Here is a 19,453-nt window from a genome sequence, read left to right as displayed (position 1 = left end):
GTAGGGTCAAAGAGATATAACGCAGAATCAAACAAAGAGATTTGGTGAAAACATGTGGTACGTTTCAAGTGTTATTCGCGATGCAGTCTGGATTAATAAACTTGTTTCTCGGAAGTATCGATCGAACACAATATTAATGTTAGAATAGTAAGGAAGGAATGTTTTGAAAAGCTTTTGACACCATCTATTAGATTCTGAAATCAAAAGTAGGGTATGCCGTTTAAAAAAAATCAATGTGACTTTTACCTGATCTTAGCGACGCCACCCAAGGTCAGACTGATTAGATCAATGAATAAATCATTTAAAACCTTACAACGTTTGTAAGAAACATTTCTTTCGGAAATACTTAGTTTTCGAGATATTTCACTAGTCCGAGACTTTTAACTCACCCTGTATATGCATGCATACATCCATAAGTACCCATATATAGTATGCTTGTAACAAAGAGGAGATTTATCTGCACGTTTCAATATGAAATTGATTTCCATTCATCTCATAATCTCCTGTTAAGGATATATTTATCTTTATTTCATTGTTTCCTATTAAAGATTCCCTATTAAAGATGCATTTTAATTAGGGATTAAAAAAAAACATGTTTTGCAAATTTTCCTCTGATAAAATAAAAAAGTATATAAAAAATTGTTTATAAAAAATTGTTTATATATTTTTTTATTTTATCAGAGGAAAATTTGCAAAACATGTTTTTTGTACAAACATATATAAACAATTTTTAGCAGAACGTTTCTCTAATTGATATTTTCTATTTATATAAAATCAATTTTTATATAAAATTGATTATGATATGTTATGATTATGTCATGTCTAAGATCTATTTTCATCATTTAAATCATTTGTACAGCGATGACAATTTAGCTGCAGATTCTTTTAGGCCTTGTGGTAGTCTAAAACAATTAAAATGATATTTTTATATTTAAAATAGTTATCTACAAGTAGACTAATTAAAATTAAATAAAAGACGACAAAATAGCACCATTTAAATAAAAATCAATATTTGGCTTAAACTTTGGCTTTTCTTTTTTACTATAAAAAAATGATTGTTGATATCGATTAGATTGTTGTTTGTCTTGTCTAGGTGTACTTATAAAGTATACCTTGCTTCATAAGACTTACATTTAATGAAATGTAAAAGCAATGTGTAACGGAGCACATCCTCCCGCTCCGTTCATCCTCCGGATTTCCCCCGACCGACCATCCGTCGGGGACCGCCGAACACCAGGCGGAGTGCGGCAGTGGCCGCAAAGAGGCAGCAATGCCTCCTTTTTTAATTTCTTATACACGCGAACTCCGAGAGCGTCGGAGAATACCACGAAAACACGTATGTTTTCGTGGTATTTCCCCGCACCGCGCCAAGCGTCGCGTCAACAAGCGCGAACGCCCCCCGCGCCGCGCCACGCACCGTACCACCGAGCGCGAAAGCGTCCCGCACCGCACCGACGCCGCGCCACGCAACCGAGCGAGCGTCCCGCACCGCGCCACGACGCGTCCACAAGAGCGCAACCACCCCGCACCGCGCCGCTACCTTCCCACCGAATTCCTTCCCTACCCAAAAAACCAATCATCCCCCCGATCCTTTTTTTCCGCTCCTGGGGAGAGGGATGCTAACCCCGAGATCGACCAATCCGACCGATCCGACCGAAAATACCGAGGTCGATCTCGGATATAAAAAGGCATCGCTCTCCACAGAAAATCACTCACTCTCCATTTACTCCTGTTCCTAGTTCGTTTCCGAGAGCTCGCCTTGAGGAAACGATCTTCCGAAACCAGCAGCAAGCCTGAGATTGTTGGGGCTCTCCCCAACGCGCCAAGTTCGCTTGGCCTGGCCGAAAGCCGTCTCCGTAGCTCGCACGGCAAGCCGAGAGTTGCTGGGGTCTCCCCAGCGCGTCGAGTTCGCTCGACCCGACTCTGCCGTTCCGAGATTTCACCGCCGAGTACCGGGATTCTCCCCGATACTACCTCTCCGAGCACCAGGGTACTCCCTGGTCGGCCGAGTACACTCGGCACCGCCACCTTCTTCTCCGCACACAGCTGGGGCTCTCCCCGGCTGGCCGAGTTCACTCGGCGTTCACGCAAACAGACGAGGGGCACTCCCCCCGTCAGCCGAGCGCTCTCGGCAGGGAACGGGCACACCCGTTCTCCGATCTCAACGATCCGCCGACCTCGCGAAATATCCACCCTCGCGACAATACCCGCGACACGCGTGCACGTTTAAATCGCCGATTTAAAGGCCCGCGACTAACACGTGCGACACCGCCGCCGCCGCGCGCGCCCCGCGCCACCGAACTGCGCACCGCGATCAGTATCGCGCCGACCGCCCGAGCGATCTCTTATTTTGTATTTACGCATTATCCGCGCGCCGATCGCCGCCTCGCCCGTCTACGGCCACGAACATTTAACGCGACGATTCGGTGCATTCCATCGCACCACTCTTAGTTAAATAAACATCGTTATTTATTATCAATCTCGCCTCACAATTTAATCACGCCTTTCTGTCTCCAACGTCCTCGCTTCTCCTCCTGGTAACCGACTGACCGCTCTCCGCGCGGAAAAGCGAGACCGTTATAAATGTTTTTAATAGTTTTTCTTTAATTGTTTCTGCAATAGCGATGAATGTAATTTCGAGAAAAACGCACTTAATTAATGTTTCCAGTACAATTTTTTTTTATAATTTACGGAAATGTCTAGCTACTTACAATTAATCAGTTATCTCAAAGTCATATAATAAACCCTGCGCTTTCTGAAAGATATTCCTTTATATAAGGAATCTTAAAAGATACATTTTTGAATTGTTTTATAAGAAATATTGTTATATAAATAAAGTATATAAATAAAAATTATATAAATAGAAAGAGATAAAATAAGATTTTATAAGCCAAGTTGAATGACAATGCCATACAGTGTTCATAAATATATCCCATACAGACCATCACAACACCATACAGTGTTCATCAAATATAAAAATATGAATATTATTAATAAATATTACAAATGTTATTGGATATTACATAATATAATTGATATTACATATGTCTAATGTTATGTCACTCTATATTTTTTTATTAAAACTAAAAATGTTAATATACTACAAATGTTAATGTTTTATCAATTATGTAAGTATCAGTTTAATATAACAAATTATAATTAAACTTATATATTGATGAATTAATTTCTTTTCAGAGACGGAATTTTTTTTCCATATGTTTTTTGTATGGAGAAAAATCTCTTTATTCGAATTATTCGCATAGTATTTGAAATATTGAGTTCTGATTCTAGTAGCACTATCTCTCTGAACGGTACTAACAATTGCGATATCAAATCGTTCGTTATACGAGTCTCTCGCGGCCTCTGTAGAGTTATTTTTACCATTAGTACACACGCTCATTGTGATTATATATGAACGGGATAACGCAACTCTGCTATACATCGCGAATCCTACGTTTATGAATATCGTCAATACAAATACGTCAATCTGCATATAAGAACCCAAAATGTTAAAACTTATAGCAAATTTCGGTTGGAATGCACTAGTGCATATTGTTACACCTATGAAAACTGTCGTAAGAAATTAATGCAAACGCATGTGTATTATGTGTAAGTAAATAGGATCAAGAGATGCTTAATACAATTAATTATATTGTTTGATAAAATCTATATTAAGCATTTTATCAATAAAAATATTTATGCTTTTATATCAAAATAAATTCATATATGTATAATAGGTTTTAATCTGCATCAGTACCCACTAGTGCATTTAATCAAATTTCCTATCAGAGATTTGCGTATCTCATATTGTAAATTGGGATAAGTTTGATCTAATCTTTCTACCAAATTCTATTGTAACCTGATTTTGATCAATTTAATGTTATTAATTATTATAATTAATTCTTAAATCTCTTCATTCCTGATATTCCACCTGTGGTTATCCCGTACCTCAAGAGTGAAATTGTTTTACAATATATATACATTATATACAAACATATTACGTAAAATATATAAACAAATTCGTATATAGTATATAAACTTAATTTATGTTTCTATTTTTTTCCAGTGAGAAAGCTCTATCATGACGTTGTAATACAGATTCACACTCTGTGAAATTATTCGCTATCACTTATATTCAGTCTCTCGTATCCGTTATATCTCCATCAAATCTATTTCATTCTCTTCATCTTTTATGCTTCACTTCCATGGTATTTTTCTCATTCTGATGTTATTATATTACATAATATGTAAATAATATGTAATATAAAAAAAAAGTATATTAATTCTGTATATTAATGAAGCATACTTGATTGTGCATGCACGAATGCACGCACGTACAATTTATCAATACTAAACATTATTTTTAAAATATATCAAATTTATATCATTATCAAAACCATTATTAATAAATATCTTCATTAGTATCCCCGATAGCAGAACAGATTTTGAGCAAAACCTGCAGAAACAGATTTTAAGCAGAGCCTACTATCAATATTTGACGACAAAAAGGCAACAAATTGCACACAGAGTTTGCAATATCAAACGATGTGAGCAAACTGCCTTCAAAAATAGGACAAAACCTGCTGATATGCTATGCCAGCAGATTGCTAGCAAAAACCAAGCATAGCCTGTTAGCAACGTTTGATGGCAAAAAGGTAACAAATTGAATACAGAATCTGTAATATCAGACGATATGAGCAAACTGTCTTAAAAAATATGACAAAGCTTGCTGACATGCTATGCCAGCAGATTGTTCGCAAAAATCGAACAGAACCTGCTGATATGCTGTGCCAACAGATTGACAACAAAAACCAAGCAGAGCCTGTCATTACGCTGTTATTTAAATTGACATCCTTTTAAATGCCATTCTAACCTCTCTCTCTCTCTCTCTCTCTCTCTCTCTCTCTCTCTCTCTCTCTCTCTCTCTCTCTCTCTCTCTCTCTCTCTCGATGTGAAGACGTGTGTCACATCGCTCCGTCAAAATAGTGAATTTTCGTGCGTAAATAGTGGGAAAAGACGTAAAATAAGTATTTCGAGTTATGTCGCCGTAGATCGAGGATGGATATGAAAGTTATCTAGCCGGGATACGGCGATCTGTGGATGTGAGCAGTGAATTTATTATTTGAGACATTGAAGTCTCACAAGACAGTAGACATTATACGTGGACACAATAGTGCTGACGTGTGAAAGTGGGTCACAGGTGACTGATCGCTTATGCTGATACTAGCGGTTTTGGCCGGTAAGTATCAGCATGGACGACGAATATGCAGAGTATCGATGCTCGGCATGTAGGAAGGCAATTAAGAGCAGAGTCGTTAAATGTAAAAATTGCCCAAAGCTTTTTTACCATCCAGGATGTGTAAATAAACATAAAATTATCGACAGAAATCAAGAGTACGTGCCGTGTAAAGGCCCATTTGAGGAATTTTTAACTGATAGTGAGAAAGCTCCGGCACCGGCAGGGAGAGATAGGACATCATCTACAGGATCTACAGGATCTACAGGAGTGTTCACAACATCGAGCAGTGGAAATAAAGGGTCAAGCATTGATATAAAAATAGACTGGATTATAAGAACTGTGAAAGAAATAAAAGATGAAGCGATGCGTAAAAATGAAATTAAAATAATGATTAAAGAAGTAGTTCAAGAAGAATTAGGAAGTGTTAAACAAGAGATGGAAAACTTGAAGAAAATGATACAGGGAATAGAGTATGGATCGAAGGGAGGAACGCAAAGAAGCTACAGTGAAGCGGTTAAAGAAAAGAAGAAAGAGAGTCTTATAATTGTTAAACCGAAATTGCAACAGGAAAATGAAGACACGAAAAAAGTGATAAAAGAGAAGGTAGATATAAAGAATATGGCAATGGGAGTAACAAAATTAAAAAAAAGGAAGCAAAGGAGTAGTAATCATGGGATGTGAAACTGGAGAGGAGGTAAAAAAGTTGAAAGAGACAGTTCAAGCTAAACTGGGAGAGAATTACAAAGTGACGGAGTCTAAATCGAAACCAAAAATAAAAATTATTAATATAAATTTAGAAGAGATGAACTTAGATGATAATGAGCTTATAAATACGATAAAGAAGCAGAATAAAATAGATACAGTAAATATGCGAATTGTGAAGAGAATGGTCAAAGTAAAGAATAACGATCAAAGAAGAGGAAATGAAGAAGGATCAATAATAATGGAAGTAGATGAAGAGACACACGAGATGATATTGCAGAAAACAAAACTAAATGTAGGATGGAAGAAGTGTCCTGCATTTAATCACATCAGTGTCAAAAGGTGTTTTAAATGCTGGGGATATTTTCATATTGCCGAAAATTGTAAGAGAGAAGAAACATGCTGCAAATGCGCGGGGAATCATAGCTCGCGTGTCTGTACAGCGACAGAGAAGAAATGTGTGAACTGTATGTTCAAAAATCGAACATACAATTTGAAGATAAATGATGATCATGAAGCTATCAGCCGAGAATGTCCGACTTTTAAGAGGGCGTTACAGGAAGAGAAGAGGAGAGCAGGCTGGGAGGAGAAGTAGCAACTACAGAAGAAAGAAGAAATTATACTGTATACAAATGCGCAGAGTTTGATAGCGCATAAGGATGAGATTCAACATCAGATTATGAAGAAAATAAATCCTGCGTTCTTAGCATTATCGGAGACCAGATTGACCGAGGATATTGAAGACAGTGAAGTGAACGTTTCTGGTTATAATATGACTAGATGTAATGCTGAGAATAGAAATACAGGAGGCGTTGTTCTATATGTAAGGAATGATATTATTTACGAAACGGTGTTAGTACAAAAATTAGAATCGAATTGTTGGTGTGTCGCGGTAGAAGTGAAAGATAAATTATATAAAGGAGTGATAATGGTAATATATCACTCACCAAGCGCATCGCACGGGGATTTCATGAGATTTTTCGAGGATATAGTAGAGGAATTAGTAATAAAAGGTGAATGCATGATAATAGGAGATTTTAATATAGATCTTATGATGGACTCGTTTTATGCGAAGAAATTGCAAACGGCAATGTTAAGCTTGGGTATGAAACAGTATGTTAACGAACCGACGAGAATCACGAAAGATAGTCAAACAATTATAGATCTAATCTTTGCTAATAGTAATAAAAAAGTGCAAGTAATTCATGAACCCAAAATTACGGATCACGCGTGGCTGGAAGTTGAGATGAGTGTGAATAAAATTGAAAGTAAATTTAGAGAGTTTAGCGCTAGGAATTACAAAGAGTTTGATGAAGGTGAATTTGTTATGCTAGTAAAAAATAAATTACAGGAAAGCCAGGGATGGCAGTGTGTATGTATGGGTGTGAGTGAGAGAGCAGAAAAATTTGTTAATAGTATAGTAAATGCGTTAGATGTAATGGCACCGAAGAGGAAAATTAGAATTCCGAAAGTATGGGAAGGGAAAAAATGGTTCTCAGATGTAATAAGAGAGACTGCGGATAAAAGGGATGAGGCATTTAGGCAAGCAGTGTACGCCGATACAGAACAAAGCTGGTTGCAATTTAAAGTTAATAGGAATGCAGTAGTAAAACTAATCAGGTCGAAAAAGAAAGAATATTATGAAAATATGATAGATTTTAATAAGGATAATCCTTCGACTATGTGGAAAACTTTAAAAGAAATTATTAGAGGCGAGCCAGTATGTGCTAAAGAAATAAAAGATATAGATTTTGAAATATTAGATAACATAGATTATAGTACAATAGGGTGCAATATAGCGGATAAATTTAACTTATATTATATACAGAGTATTAATAGTATAATAAAATCTATAATAGAGGATCAGTCTACAGGCGCAGGTAAAAGAATTATCTATGCTATAGAAAATATGGTAACTATGGAAAATTTTGAGGGAATCACGGTAGAGCATTTAGAGAAAATTATTAAAGGACTGCCAAATAAGAAAGGCACGGAAGAGGGAATAACTAGTAATATATTAAAAGCAACGTTTTGCGTAATAAAAGAGGAATTTGTTGATATAATAAATAACTCCCTGAGAGATGGTTGCTGTCCAGAAAGTTGGAAAACGTCCACAATAATACCGATTCCAAAAGTAGATAAAGCCAAGAAGGCGAGTGATTTTAGGCCTATTAATGTGTTACCTATATTTGAGAAAGTGTTAGAATTGGTAGTAAAAGAGCAAATTGAAAGGTATTTGGAAAATAATAGTATTATAACTGAACATCAATCGGGCTTTAGGAAACACTATTCATGTGAAACAGCGATTCAGACTATTGTTGACGAATGGAAACTGATAGTCAGTGAAAGGAGAATGGTAGGGGTAATTTTCATGGATCTGAAGCGAGCGTTTGAAACGATAGATAGGGAAAGATTATTAGGGAAATTATATCAATATGGAATCAGAGGAAAAGTCCTTGAATGGTTAAACTCATATCTAAAGAATAGAACACAGCAGGTGCGATTTAATAATAAATGGTCAAAATTAATGGCAACGGAATATGGAGTTCCACGGGGATCTGTATTGGGACCTTTGTTATTTATACTTTATATAAACGATATAATCAAAGTCTGTCCAGAAGAATGTAAGATAAAAATGTTTGCGGATGATACTTTAATATATGTGGAGGGAGAAAGTAGCGCAGAATTAGAAAGAAAAATGAATACGGTGTTTGTTATAGTAGAAAAGTGAATGAATATAAATAAATTAAAAATGAATGCAGGGAAAACGAAATACATGATAGTTAGAAGTATAAGAAAAGAGCTAAGAGGTAATATTACGTTGAAATGCTTGGATGGAACTGAGATAGAGCGTGTGGAAACGATGAAGTATCTAGGTATAATTATTGACGATAGACTTCGATTCAACGACCACTGTGATTATATGCTAAAGAAAATAGGGAAAAAAACGAGTTTTCTCAATAGAATAGGTAGTTCTATATCGGCTTACACCAGATGCACGGTATACAAGACAATTATAGCTCCTCATTTTGAGTATTGTGCGACGTTGTTGATTGACATGGGTGAAACGCAGTTAAGCAAACTGCAAAAAGCGCAAAACCGAGCTATGAGAGTCATACTGCAGTGTAATAAATATACCAAGGTGGAACATATGCTGCAAACGCTGCAGTTTATGTCCATAAGACAGAGGCTATATTATAATGTGTGTACGTTTATCTTTAAGGTTGTGAATAACATGCTACCGGAACAATTAAAAGATCAATTAGAGCTAGTGGGGAGTAAAAATGATAGACAAACGCGACAAACCGGAGATATTATAATAAGATTTCGTAGAACAAGGAGTGCACAAAAAAGTATGTTCTACGAAGGAGTAAAAATGTACAACGCGTTGCCAGCCACAATGAAAAGATGTGATAAACTAGAAATGTTTAAGCGAATGTTAAAAGAACATATATTAAGTATAATTTAAGTGTGTATCATGTATTTGCAAATAGCTGAGAAAACTAAATAAAGTCTAATCAATCTCTCTCTCTCTCTCTCTCTCTCTCTCTCTCTCTCTCTCTCTCTCTCTCTCTCTCTCTCTCTCCCTCCATATATATATATATATATATATAAAACAAATTACTTTATGCATATTATATATATATATATATATATATATATATATATATATATATAGTGTTGCGGCCGTGCGGTGTTCCGTTCGGCACTGCTGAAATTAATCAATATCAATCGATAAGAGTTTGAATAGAGGATCGGCCCTTGACAACGCGTCGTTTTCCGACTGTTATACAGATTTCACGGCCAGATTCCGCGGTGGCCGGACGCGTTTCTGTACCGTTGTACCGTTGGTTTAATAAAGAGCAAGCTTTTCTTTTAACAATGTTCTTCCTTTCCGAAAGCGCTCCGCCGAGTATCGCGATCTCGGGAAGTAACGCCGCGAACGCGACAATTTATATATATAAAAATATATATATGTAAAATTATTACTTTATGCATATTTTATATATATATATATATATATATATATATATATATATATAAAATTCTTAGCTACAAATTTATTAATTATTTTTCTTTATAACTATACATGTCTATAATTATGTTTTTCTTTTTGTTTTAAGACTTTTTTCTTTTTCAAAGTTATTATATGGTTTGATTGTACTGTACAACAAATATATTATATTTCTTTTATATAAGTAGATGTATTTAATAATTGCCATATATTATCCATATATTATTATTACCTTTCTATCACTCACCACCTGTTCTGTTACTTTATATATCTACATCTCTTTATTGCAACCTAAACTAACAGTAAAGCTATTAAAAACCTCTCTATAACCCAATTCAATATAAAATCTTAATTATTATTTCAATCCTAACTAATAACCTTTTAATCCTTTAACATTAATTTAACTATTAAATTTCATATAAATTTTATAATAAATCTATAAATCTTTTTATTGTAAATAAAATATTTTTATTTTAAACTAAATTAATAATTATTCAAATCTTCTATAACTACATAAATTTTCGAATCAAGATCTTTTTACAATTTATCTTACAAAAATAATTAAATCCTTTATATTAAAAATAAATAATCTTATTCTAATTTATAATAAATATAAAAAAATCTTTTCATACGATCTAACAAATAAGAATAATTAATAAATTAATAAATCAATAAATCAAATTAAATCAATTTCTTACATTCCTTTATCATATAATCATTAGTTTATTTAACAACAGTTTTTAAAAATTTATTTAAAATATTTTATATCTTAAATAATTTATATTTTTTATAAAATAATTATATATATAATATATATATATATATATATATATATATATATATATATATATATATAAATATTTCATATATTATATTCATATATTATAAAAATTATCTTAATTCTAATTTAATTCTTTTATAAAATATGTTAGTGAAAATGATGAAATCTTAATGGAAAAAAAAAAATATTGAAATTTAATTATAATATATATATTATTGATATGATATGTTAATTAAAAATGATTCTTTAATAGCGTCCGATGGATTGTCCGATTCTTAAAAGATCCCTAGGTTCCATATCTGAAATCATTAATCAGATTGATATTTACTATATTTACATGGCGACGTTAATCTGGTTTAGTAACAATCATAGTTAGTAAAATCTTGCATTAGATTGATTCACATTCTTTTAAATCTAAGATTGTGATTTAATTTAAAAAAAAAAGAAATCATTCAGATTTCAGATGGATATAGTAGAGATAGTTAAATCATGTGTCCGTTTTTTAGCGAATTCAATTCGTTGCACTACGCTGGATTAATGCACATTAAGGATTGCTACATATGAAATATCCAAATGTAGTAGCATAATATTACTTCTTTTATAATGAAATTATTAATTCATATTCAGCTAAATAATACGAAAAATTCATTATTGACTATTTATATAATTGTTTTGAAGTATTTATACATTTTAAATTTAAATAATTTCATTGGTACAAGTATATCAGTGGTGCAAGTGTGATTCACTTGCTGCTACAAATATTTAGAAGTATTTGATTAATCAATTAGAACAAAGAATTTTATGAATTGGCAATTTTATGAATTAAGAAATGCTTCGAAGCATTTGTAGCATCAAGGATGCATTTGGAAATAACACCCGAGTTTACCCGAGTATTATTTTATCCTTGTTTAACATTCGACAAAAAATAAGGATAAAATTGATACTCAGTTGCACTCGAATGTTATTTCCGAACGCATTTCCCAAGTGGATCCCGGGTTATTACACACTAAACACTGGCTGGATTCCGTAAAGCGCATTGCGCATTTATCTATAATTCTTACGTATATATGTATACTATTACGTATAACAAAAGATGCGCATATGCACTTTACGAAATCCAGCCAGTGTTTAGTGTGCAATAACTCGGTGTAGTGCAGTGAATCGAATTCTTTCAAGACAAAATAAACATATGATTTGTTCAGTTATCTTATCAAAAACTTGAAACAACCGGCCCTAAGACGTTAAAAGACGTCTTACGTCCTAATTTTGGACTTCGCATTGTCTGGGTATGTACATATTTTTCATTACAAATGCCAACAAAAATGCATAATATATAAAAAAATCTACCACATTTTTTTAATTATTGGATTTAATTGGATTGTCCTCTCTTTCGTCGTTCCAATAATCTTGATTTCGCCTTGCTGCTCGCACACGTGGACCACGTATTCTATTGCGATATCTTTCTTTTGTCGTACGAAGTGCCTCCTTCATATAATTTTGGAACTCAAAACGAGTGGATGTTTCGCCGATTTCTACATGTAGCTTCTAAAAAAGAAAGGTAAGAGAAGATCATTAATATAATGATAACCCCAAATAGAACATATAAGATCATAATATCAAATAGAAATTATTTTAAGAAAAATATTATAATAAATATTATAATAATCTCATTCAACTTTTGATTATGATTTTATGATAAATTCTTAATATATTCTTAATATTCTTAATGATTTTAAAGTTATTATTTAACTATATATGTATGCATAACAACTCATTTTAAAATCATTGCCATACTGCGAATTTATCATACAATCATCAAAAATATATCGAATAAAATCATTATAACTTTTCTTTGAAAATAATTTCTATTTGATGTCAAAATGATTTTTATTTGATCTTGATCTTATTATAATTGTATTCTATTTGGGACGTTACCAAAGTGTAAATGTTAATTAAAAAAATTTTACCATAGATAGCAGTAATCAATCGAGTATTATATAGAGGTCGTTGTCCTTCCTCGCGTCCCCACCAAATAAAGGAAGATACTAACAAATCTGCAATTCCTTCCTTAAAGCATATGCTTATGGCTTCTTTGAGAGTAAAACCGCCAATGTAAAATATTTAATCTGAAAATATGAGTTTGTATAATATATAAAAATGTAAATAAAACATTAATATAAATGAATAATAAACAACTGAAAGGAATATAAAAATGTAATGTACAATATGTCTCATAGTATGTTCTTTTTCATGGATTACATTTTTCATCTTTTAAAAATGTATCTTGAGAAAATGTATTATTATATTACAATTATATGAAAAAAGTTTGACATATCCAAAAATGACATTGTGCATTAATGAAATATAAACTGTAAAGTCTATAATTTGCTTATTGCTTCAATTTTATATATGTTTATCTGTCATAACTGAGATATTGAGTCAAGATAACGCATGTGTTATGTAACAGTTATATTATTGAGTAGGAAATTATAATTAACATATACATTATATGTAAAATTGTGTTTGCTGGTTGTATATATATATATATATATATATATATAAATATATATATATATAATTTAAATAGCTGTATGACGGCAAGCTCTGCTCGATTTTTGTTGCCAATCTGCTGACATCTGCTGATGGCATGTCAGCAGGCTTTGTCGACAAATCCCAACCTTAATGTGGACACAGATAGTTATGGATTTGCAGTCAATGTCTGATCGAATTTGTTGCCAATCTGCCAACAAATTGCTAGCATTTTGCTTGCTGAGATCATATTTTGTTTCTTCGTTATTGTCTGATATATTTGACACAGAATTTGTTGTACTTGTACTTGGCGTATCTATTGATGGAATTATTCGATACATATATTTCCTTTCTTTTATCTTTTTGTAAAAGATTATATTTCATACAATATACTATAATATAAAAATTGTTATATGTAGCAAATTATCATACGTACCAGAATCGGATATATTTTCTTTTGCATATTTTAATAATGCAGAAGCAAAGTTTATATCTGTAAAATGTATGTAACAAAACTTTATAAAAAGTAAATATTCTTCATTGATACATAAAGCGTAATTAATTACATCTTAATTAAATAAGACCAATAAAAAACTAATAAGATCACTATTAATAAGGTTTACTACTACTGAGGTTATATAGCACAATGTTTACATAAATAATCAATTTTTCAATATGATGTTAGGTATATTTCATGATATATAGATTTTACTTATCATTTCCTACTTTATGTGCGTCTTCTGTATTTAAATATAAACTATATATTTTGTTGATTTCCGCATCTAACAAATTTTCCACAAATTTTCCACTTTTTCCGTTTTGTTCGACGCCATATTGCACTGTAACTATCTCACCTCGAGAACTGCAGTAGTTGCAGTGGCAATATGGCGTCATTGATAGAACTAAATGCTGCCACAGCATACTGTATACTAATAACGGAATAATTTTTCAATACTGCCAGTACTGCCAGTAAAAAGGGAACACAGTCAGTGTTATTTCCTGGCCATATACTACACAATTCATTATGGCGCTATCTCGCAAAAATTTACCTGACTTATTGAATGACTCTCGTAGAATTACACAGTATTTTCTTTAGAATAAATAACTTATATATCTTAGAAAGTATTTTTTAGGTATTACTTATAAGAATTTTGTTGAGTTTGAGTTAATGATCAATTTGTTCAATAACGCAATTAGTTAAAATTTTTTAACAATTGTTATAATTTATATAATTAATAAATATATAGATTTACTTCTGCATAGATTTTCCTCTTCTTATTTTCGTTTAAATATTTGTTATAGTACAAATGTGTGTGTTATAGTTAAAGATGTAAAGCTCTGTTTATTCATTACAAATAATAAATATCAACAATTATAAAAACGCCACTGCATTTATCGTAACTAATATTCAATTTAAAAGAATTAAAAAAATTAAATTAGATGCTTTTTATGCCAATATATGAGTTACATAAGGATTATATAATATTATACATAAGAGTAAAAGATCAAATTATTAATTTAAGATTACTTAAATAACGTTTTGTATATACCTGTTTAAAATAGATAAATATATTTATCCAAGAAAATCTGTATGCGAAAGATAAATAATGACAATAATCACAGTTAAAAAAATATAAAATAAACGTGTGTTTTAATATATGTTCGACATTCGTATGTTGAACACATATTTTGTTATTATCGATACAATTCAATTAGAGAATCATTGATTTGCGAATATTTTTTTATTTAATTCTTGATAAATAATTTTTTATATAATTATATATAAAATATTTTCATTATTATGACAATAAATATAAGTATCTTATTATTGTCCATAAATTGCTATATAATATATAGAATTACGTAATAAAATTTTAAAGCTAACGGATAAAAAATTTTTAATGTAAAATTATTTGGAAGTATATTGTTACATAATATATACAAATAATAAATAATAAGAGAAAATAATTTTCATTATTGTTTCATTATTGTTAGATCATAAGTTGTTTGTATAAAAAGCATAACTTTTTTGTAATATTCATCTTAAACAAGTGTGTTTGCGATTAGTTTATATAATATTTTATATAATTTAATATAATTTTATATAATTTAATTAATTTTATATAATTTAATATAAAATATTATATAAACTAATCGCAAACACACTTGTTTAAGATGAATATTACAAAAAAGTTATGTTTTTTATACAAACAACTTATGATCTAACAATAATGAAACAATAATGAAAATTATTTTCTCTTATTATTTATTATTTGTATATATTATGTAACAATATACTTCCAAATAATTTTACATTAAAAATTTTTTATCCATTAGCTTTAAAATTTTATTCTTCAATATGAAAATATAGGTAAGAGATGATTACCCGTTTAGACGATTACTGCAAGACAGATCATATACGCAATTTTCAGTTTCAGATAATTAATCTTTGTGAAGTAGCAATATCTCTCGCTGATACGCCTCTCTTCGTCGGCACGTGCAAATATGTAAAATGCCTGTTGAGTATGTATACAAGTTCGAGGGGAGAGTATATTAGGGGAGAGTATATTAGGAGAATATATCAGAGTTACTAAATGAATATTGATTTTTAATTATATCCTTTCGGTTCTGAACACGAATAAATATATAAATTCGGCTTTGTACACGAATAAATGTTGTACACAAGCTTGATATATTAGAAAAAAATTATCGGTGAATGTGAATCGCTGAAAGGATTTTTAATTATCTTTTCAGTTCTGATTTATATAAATGTTGAAACTTTTATTTCGAAGTTTTAAAACCTATATGTTACACCTTATTACATGTTTAACGAGAAAAAATTAATACTCTTTAAATTTGAATCAGTGGAAAAGTCACTGATTGAATCAGTGATTCTTTGCATCATTAATAAATCAGTGAAACAGAGTCGAATCCACTGTGAAATTAGTGAGAATAAGGAGGTTCACTTTGGTCAACAATTTCACTGATTGATCAACAATTATATCATTCACTTATTTATTAGTGATTTCCGAAAGACAATGCTTGTGCGTGTCGGATTGCAAAGTCAAAGGCTAATCTATAATAAGAAGTGATATATTTTAATGTATCAATTTTAATGTACATTTTAATAAAAACGTTATTATATCATATATTAATATATAAAATATACACAAAAAAAAAGAATTCCAAATTTTGTCGTAAATATGGATACCTATAAGATCTTTTACAACAAGAGCTCTTATTTAATAATAATAGCCAAATTTTTTTGTAATAACAGTTACATTGTTGAGTGGGAAATTATAATTAACCCACACAGTTTTATATACATATATTATATATTATATATTATATATAGGGTACCAAGATGATGAGTTAAAAAAAATTGATTTTTTAAAATTTTATTTGAAAGTTTTATTCCCGAAGAGTACATATTTAGAGTTTTAATTTTATTTGAGAAAAAATAATGAAGTTATTAAATATTTCTGAAAGCGTTTTAGGCCATTTTCAGCGCGCTGCTCAATGAGTGATATGACTTGAACTCCTCACAAATAATCTATTTTTTCATATTTATCATATATTTCATATTTATAAATAATAAGTAATTAATCGCATTCATATAAATATTACATCTACTTTAATATTGTTACTTCACACTCACGAAGAATTTATTGAATATTGTCAGTGAATAAATACTTTATTTATATAACGAAGCAATAATTATAACTTGTAATTTTTAAATTATCAAATATTAAAAGAATGTACGCGGATTTACGATCTTATTTTTTTTTTAATTATGTTACAAATGCAAACTTTATAATAAGCCTTTTAAATCTTGCTTTAAATGTTATTATCATTTCAAATTGGATATACAGGGTATACCATGAGACTTCTGCCACTGCTCATCTACCTTTCGCTTAGGAAAGGTTTTGGAGGAACCTCTGAAAGTGTTGAGGCGGTTGAGATGTCTCCTCTCGACGGGATTCATCGGGTTGCAGCCGATTCATTTTCGGACATTATTAGGTCTTGTGAAAATCCTGCATCTAATAATTATTTGAGCAGTTCGTTTTTCGACTCGGCAATCGGCAGGTTTCGACTTTTTAGCTTTTCTTTAAGTTCTGCCACCGTAAGCGCATTTGTCATAATAGCTTCTTATTTGCAACAGAATTCAAATTTCACTAACTAAGCCCACTTGATTCATAAGACACTCAGCCTAACGCGTAACTCAACACTTTACACACAACTTACGCACTCTTCAACACTTCGCGTAACTTCTGTAAATATTCATAAACGATAAAAAGTTGCGAAACCTAAGCAGCTTCTTTTCACACCGCTTTCTTAAAGTCGCGGTCTCAGTATTGGGAATCCCATTTCTGAATTTTTAAGGGAATGTCGAAATAATTTTACGCACTCGTGATAGGCAACAAAATGCGGAGCTCTAATGCGCTCGGTGACTTGACTCGAATTAAACTCATCCATGCCGATCTTTTTATTCCGGTAGCCGTATCGGACGGAATCGGTTGCTAAATAACCAAAAATCGATAAATCAAAAGATTCTGATCACAGTGACGGCTAGCAATAACAATGAAACGAAAAATTAAATAAAAGTTGCCGCCACCGGCGGAAGTCTCCAAAGCGACGTCGGCTCGCGAGTGTCGGCGAGACCAAAGAAAAAAAGCGACAGAATCGGCTCGCTGCTTACAGTAGGATATATCTTTTGAAAGTATTGATTGGCTGCAAGATGTTTAAAGACTTAAAAAACAGAAACTTCATTATATAGTAAATTAACGATTTCAAACAATTTATACATTTGTTAATTATTAATACAATAATGCAAGGCCTGCTCTTTTTTAACTAAAACTGATCTTTTATTTTCTAGGAATTATGTTACATTTCTTTATTTTTTATTAATAAAAATATTATATATATAATTAAAGAGAAATTTTTCCAATTTTATTATTGAGTTAATTTAAAAGTTTGGCTTGAGTTACGATTTGATTATTTAATTATTAATAAAACAATCTTTAGTTTTTATTAACTTTTGCAATTTTATTATATTCATATTGTACGGGCTTGTATTAGATATTCGAATCGTTTTCTCCAACTAAAGTCTTTATTTGCGTATTATTACAATTTGCTCAGTTCGCTTACTCAATCTCGACTTCCTCGTCTTTTCGCACGCTTGTCTATTTATACAATATCAAATATTACCCTACCTAATAAACAAATGACACGTCGTGGTCTCTCATTTGTTATCTCGCTCGCAAGTATATCGATTTGTAATACATGTCGAGTTCGTTCACAATTCGGAGCAACAGTTACATTATTAAATTTATATTTGTATTATTTAGCCAACACATATATTTAGATATTATCAATATGTTTTTTGTGTTATATAACAATACTTATTAAAAATTGTACAAATTTTGTATAGACCTAATATTTAAAATTTTTACAATTTTGCTTTGATTGTGATTAGAATCAGATTTCAAATAACAAGTGGACATTATTTGTTGTCATCTTAATATCAGTTTTCATTAAACTGATGACAAGATGACAAAGATTAGTTTGTTATCACGGATATCTATTAATTTTATAAAATTTAAATAATTATTATAAAATAATTATTAAACGATTACGTATGAGTAAAGATAAATGATATAACTATTATTAAAAAATAATTGTTTAATCCATCATTACTGTTTACTGTTATTTCATGCTGTACCTTTACTGCTCTTGCAAAAATTGAACTGGAGTAGATCACTAGGTTGATTAGAAGAAATGAAGAGTATATATCAAATTTAAACTTTGCACGCGCATGTACGCACATATATGCCAATATATCACAGCGTGTTACAGCGAATTACCCCTAATTTAATATATGCATTACATCATTGTCTGAAACATTTTTTAAAAATGCGTTTTTCAAGATATTCAGAAATTTCACAATATTTTTTGTATTTTGTATATAAGTTATTATGTATGATATTTTTTGTAAAAAATTGATAAATGCCATATATGGAACAAATGTATTAATATAATGGAACAATAAAAAGAATAAAAAGAAATAGAACAGAGAAATAGGATTGAACAAATCATAAAAAATACAAAATATATAAAATAAACTTATTTCTAGTGCATACTTCAAACATCTTTTCAATACGTCGAGAAAAATCTTTTTGCAATTTTG

At 31.1% G+C, this 19,453-nt stretch overlaps 5 protein-coding genes across 6 annotated transcripts in view; 3 read left to right on the top strand and 2 right to left on the bottom strand.

Annotated features, from left to right (window-relative positions):
• Nucleotides 1-19,453, top strand: part of LOC105429683 (uncharacterized) — a 225,220-nt gene that overhangs the window by 173,689 nt on the left and 32,078 nt on the right. The gene's annotated exons all lie outside the window — the stretch shown is intronic.
• Nucleotides 4,388-8,672, top strand: LOC148937623 (uncharacterized). The gene is given in 3 exon segments (XM_089071485.1): nt 4,388-5,881; nt 5,883-6,530; nt 6,957-8,672. Coding segments are annotated over 3 exon segments (2,994 nt in total). The 5' UTR covers nt 4,388-5,251.
• On the top strand, nt 8,670-9,509 carry LOC148937622 (uncharacterized). The gene has a single exon (XM_089071484.1). It carries the CDS (start codon nt 8,673-8,675, stop codon nt 9,408-9,410), a length of 738 nt encoding a protein of 245 aa, XP_088927610.1. The 5' UTR covers nt 8,670-8,672; the 3' UTR covers nt 9,411-9,509.
• LOC148937621 (uncharacterized) lies at nt 11,382-12,858 on the bottom strand (the record flags this gene model as incomplete). The annotated part of the gene is made up of 2 exons (XM_089071904.1): nt 11,382-12,282; nt 12,673-12,858. Coding segments are annotated over 2 exons (375 nt in total), but the record flags the coding sequence as incomplete, so codon positions are not given.
• Nucleotides 13,317-15,109, bottom strand: LOC148937620 (uncharacterized). The gene is made up of 3 exons (XM_089071902.1): nt 13,984-15,109; nt 13,703-13,760; nt 13,317-13,582 (listed from the first exon to the last, which is right to left on the bottom strand). The coding sequence occupies exons 1-3, from the start codon at nt 14,185-14,187 to the stop codon at nt 13,317-13,319; spliced, it is 528 nt and encodes a 175-aa protein (XP_088928028.1). The 5' UTR covers nt 14,188-15,109.

The sequence above is a fragment of the Pogonomyrmex barbatus genome, unplaced genomic scaffold (genome assembly GCF_055798465.1).
Source record: "Pogonomyrmex barbatus isolate J1 unplaced genomic scaffold, ASM5579846v1 scaffold12, whole genome shotgun sequence".
NCBI lineage: Eukaryota > Metazoa > Arthropoda > Insecta > Hymenoptera > Formicidae > Pogonomyrmex > Pogonomyrmex barbatus.
This window is presented reverse-complemented; position numbering and strand designations above follow the sequence as displayed.

Excerpts from the sequence above, each read along its gene's own strand:
- LOC148937620 (XM_089071902.1), bottom strand. The coding sequence starts at position 14,187 with ATGCTGTGGCAGCATTTAGTTCTATCAATGACGCCATATTGCCACTGC. Across the intron at positions 13,761-13,983 it reads ACGCACATAAAGTAGGAAAT|GATATAAACTTTGCTTCTGC; the intron begins GATAAGTAAAAT and ends ATACATTTTACA. Across the intron at positions 13,583-13,702 it reads AGAAAATATATCCGATTCTG|ATACGCCAAGTACAAGTACA; the intron begins GTACGTATGATA and ends TTCCATCAATAG.
- LOC148937622 (XM_089071484.1), top strand. The coding sequence starts at position 8,673 with ATGAATATAAATAAATTAAAAATGAATGCAGGGAAAACGAAATACATG.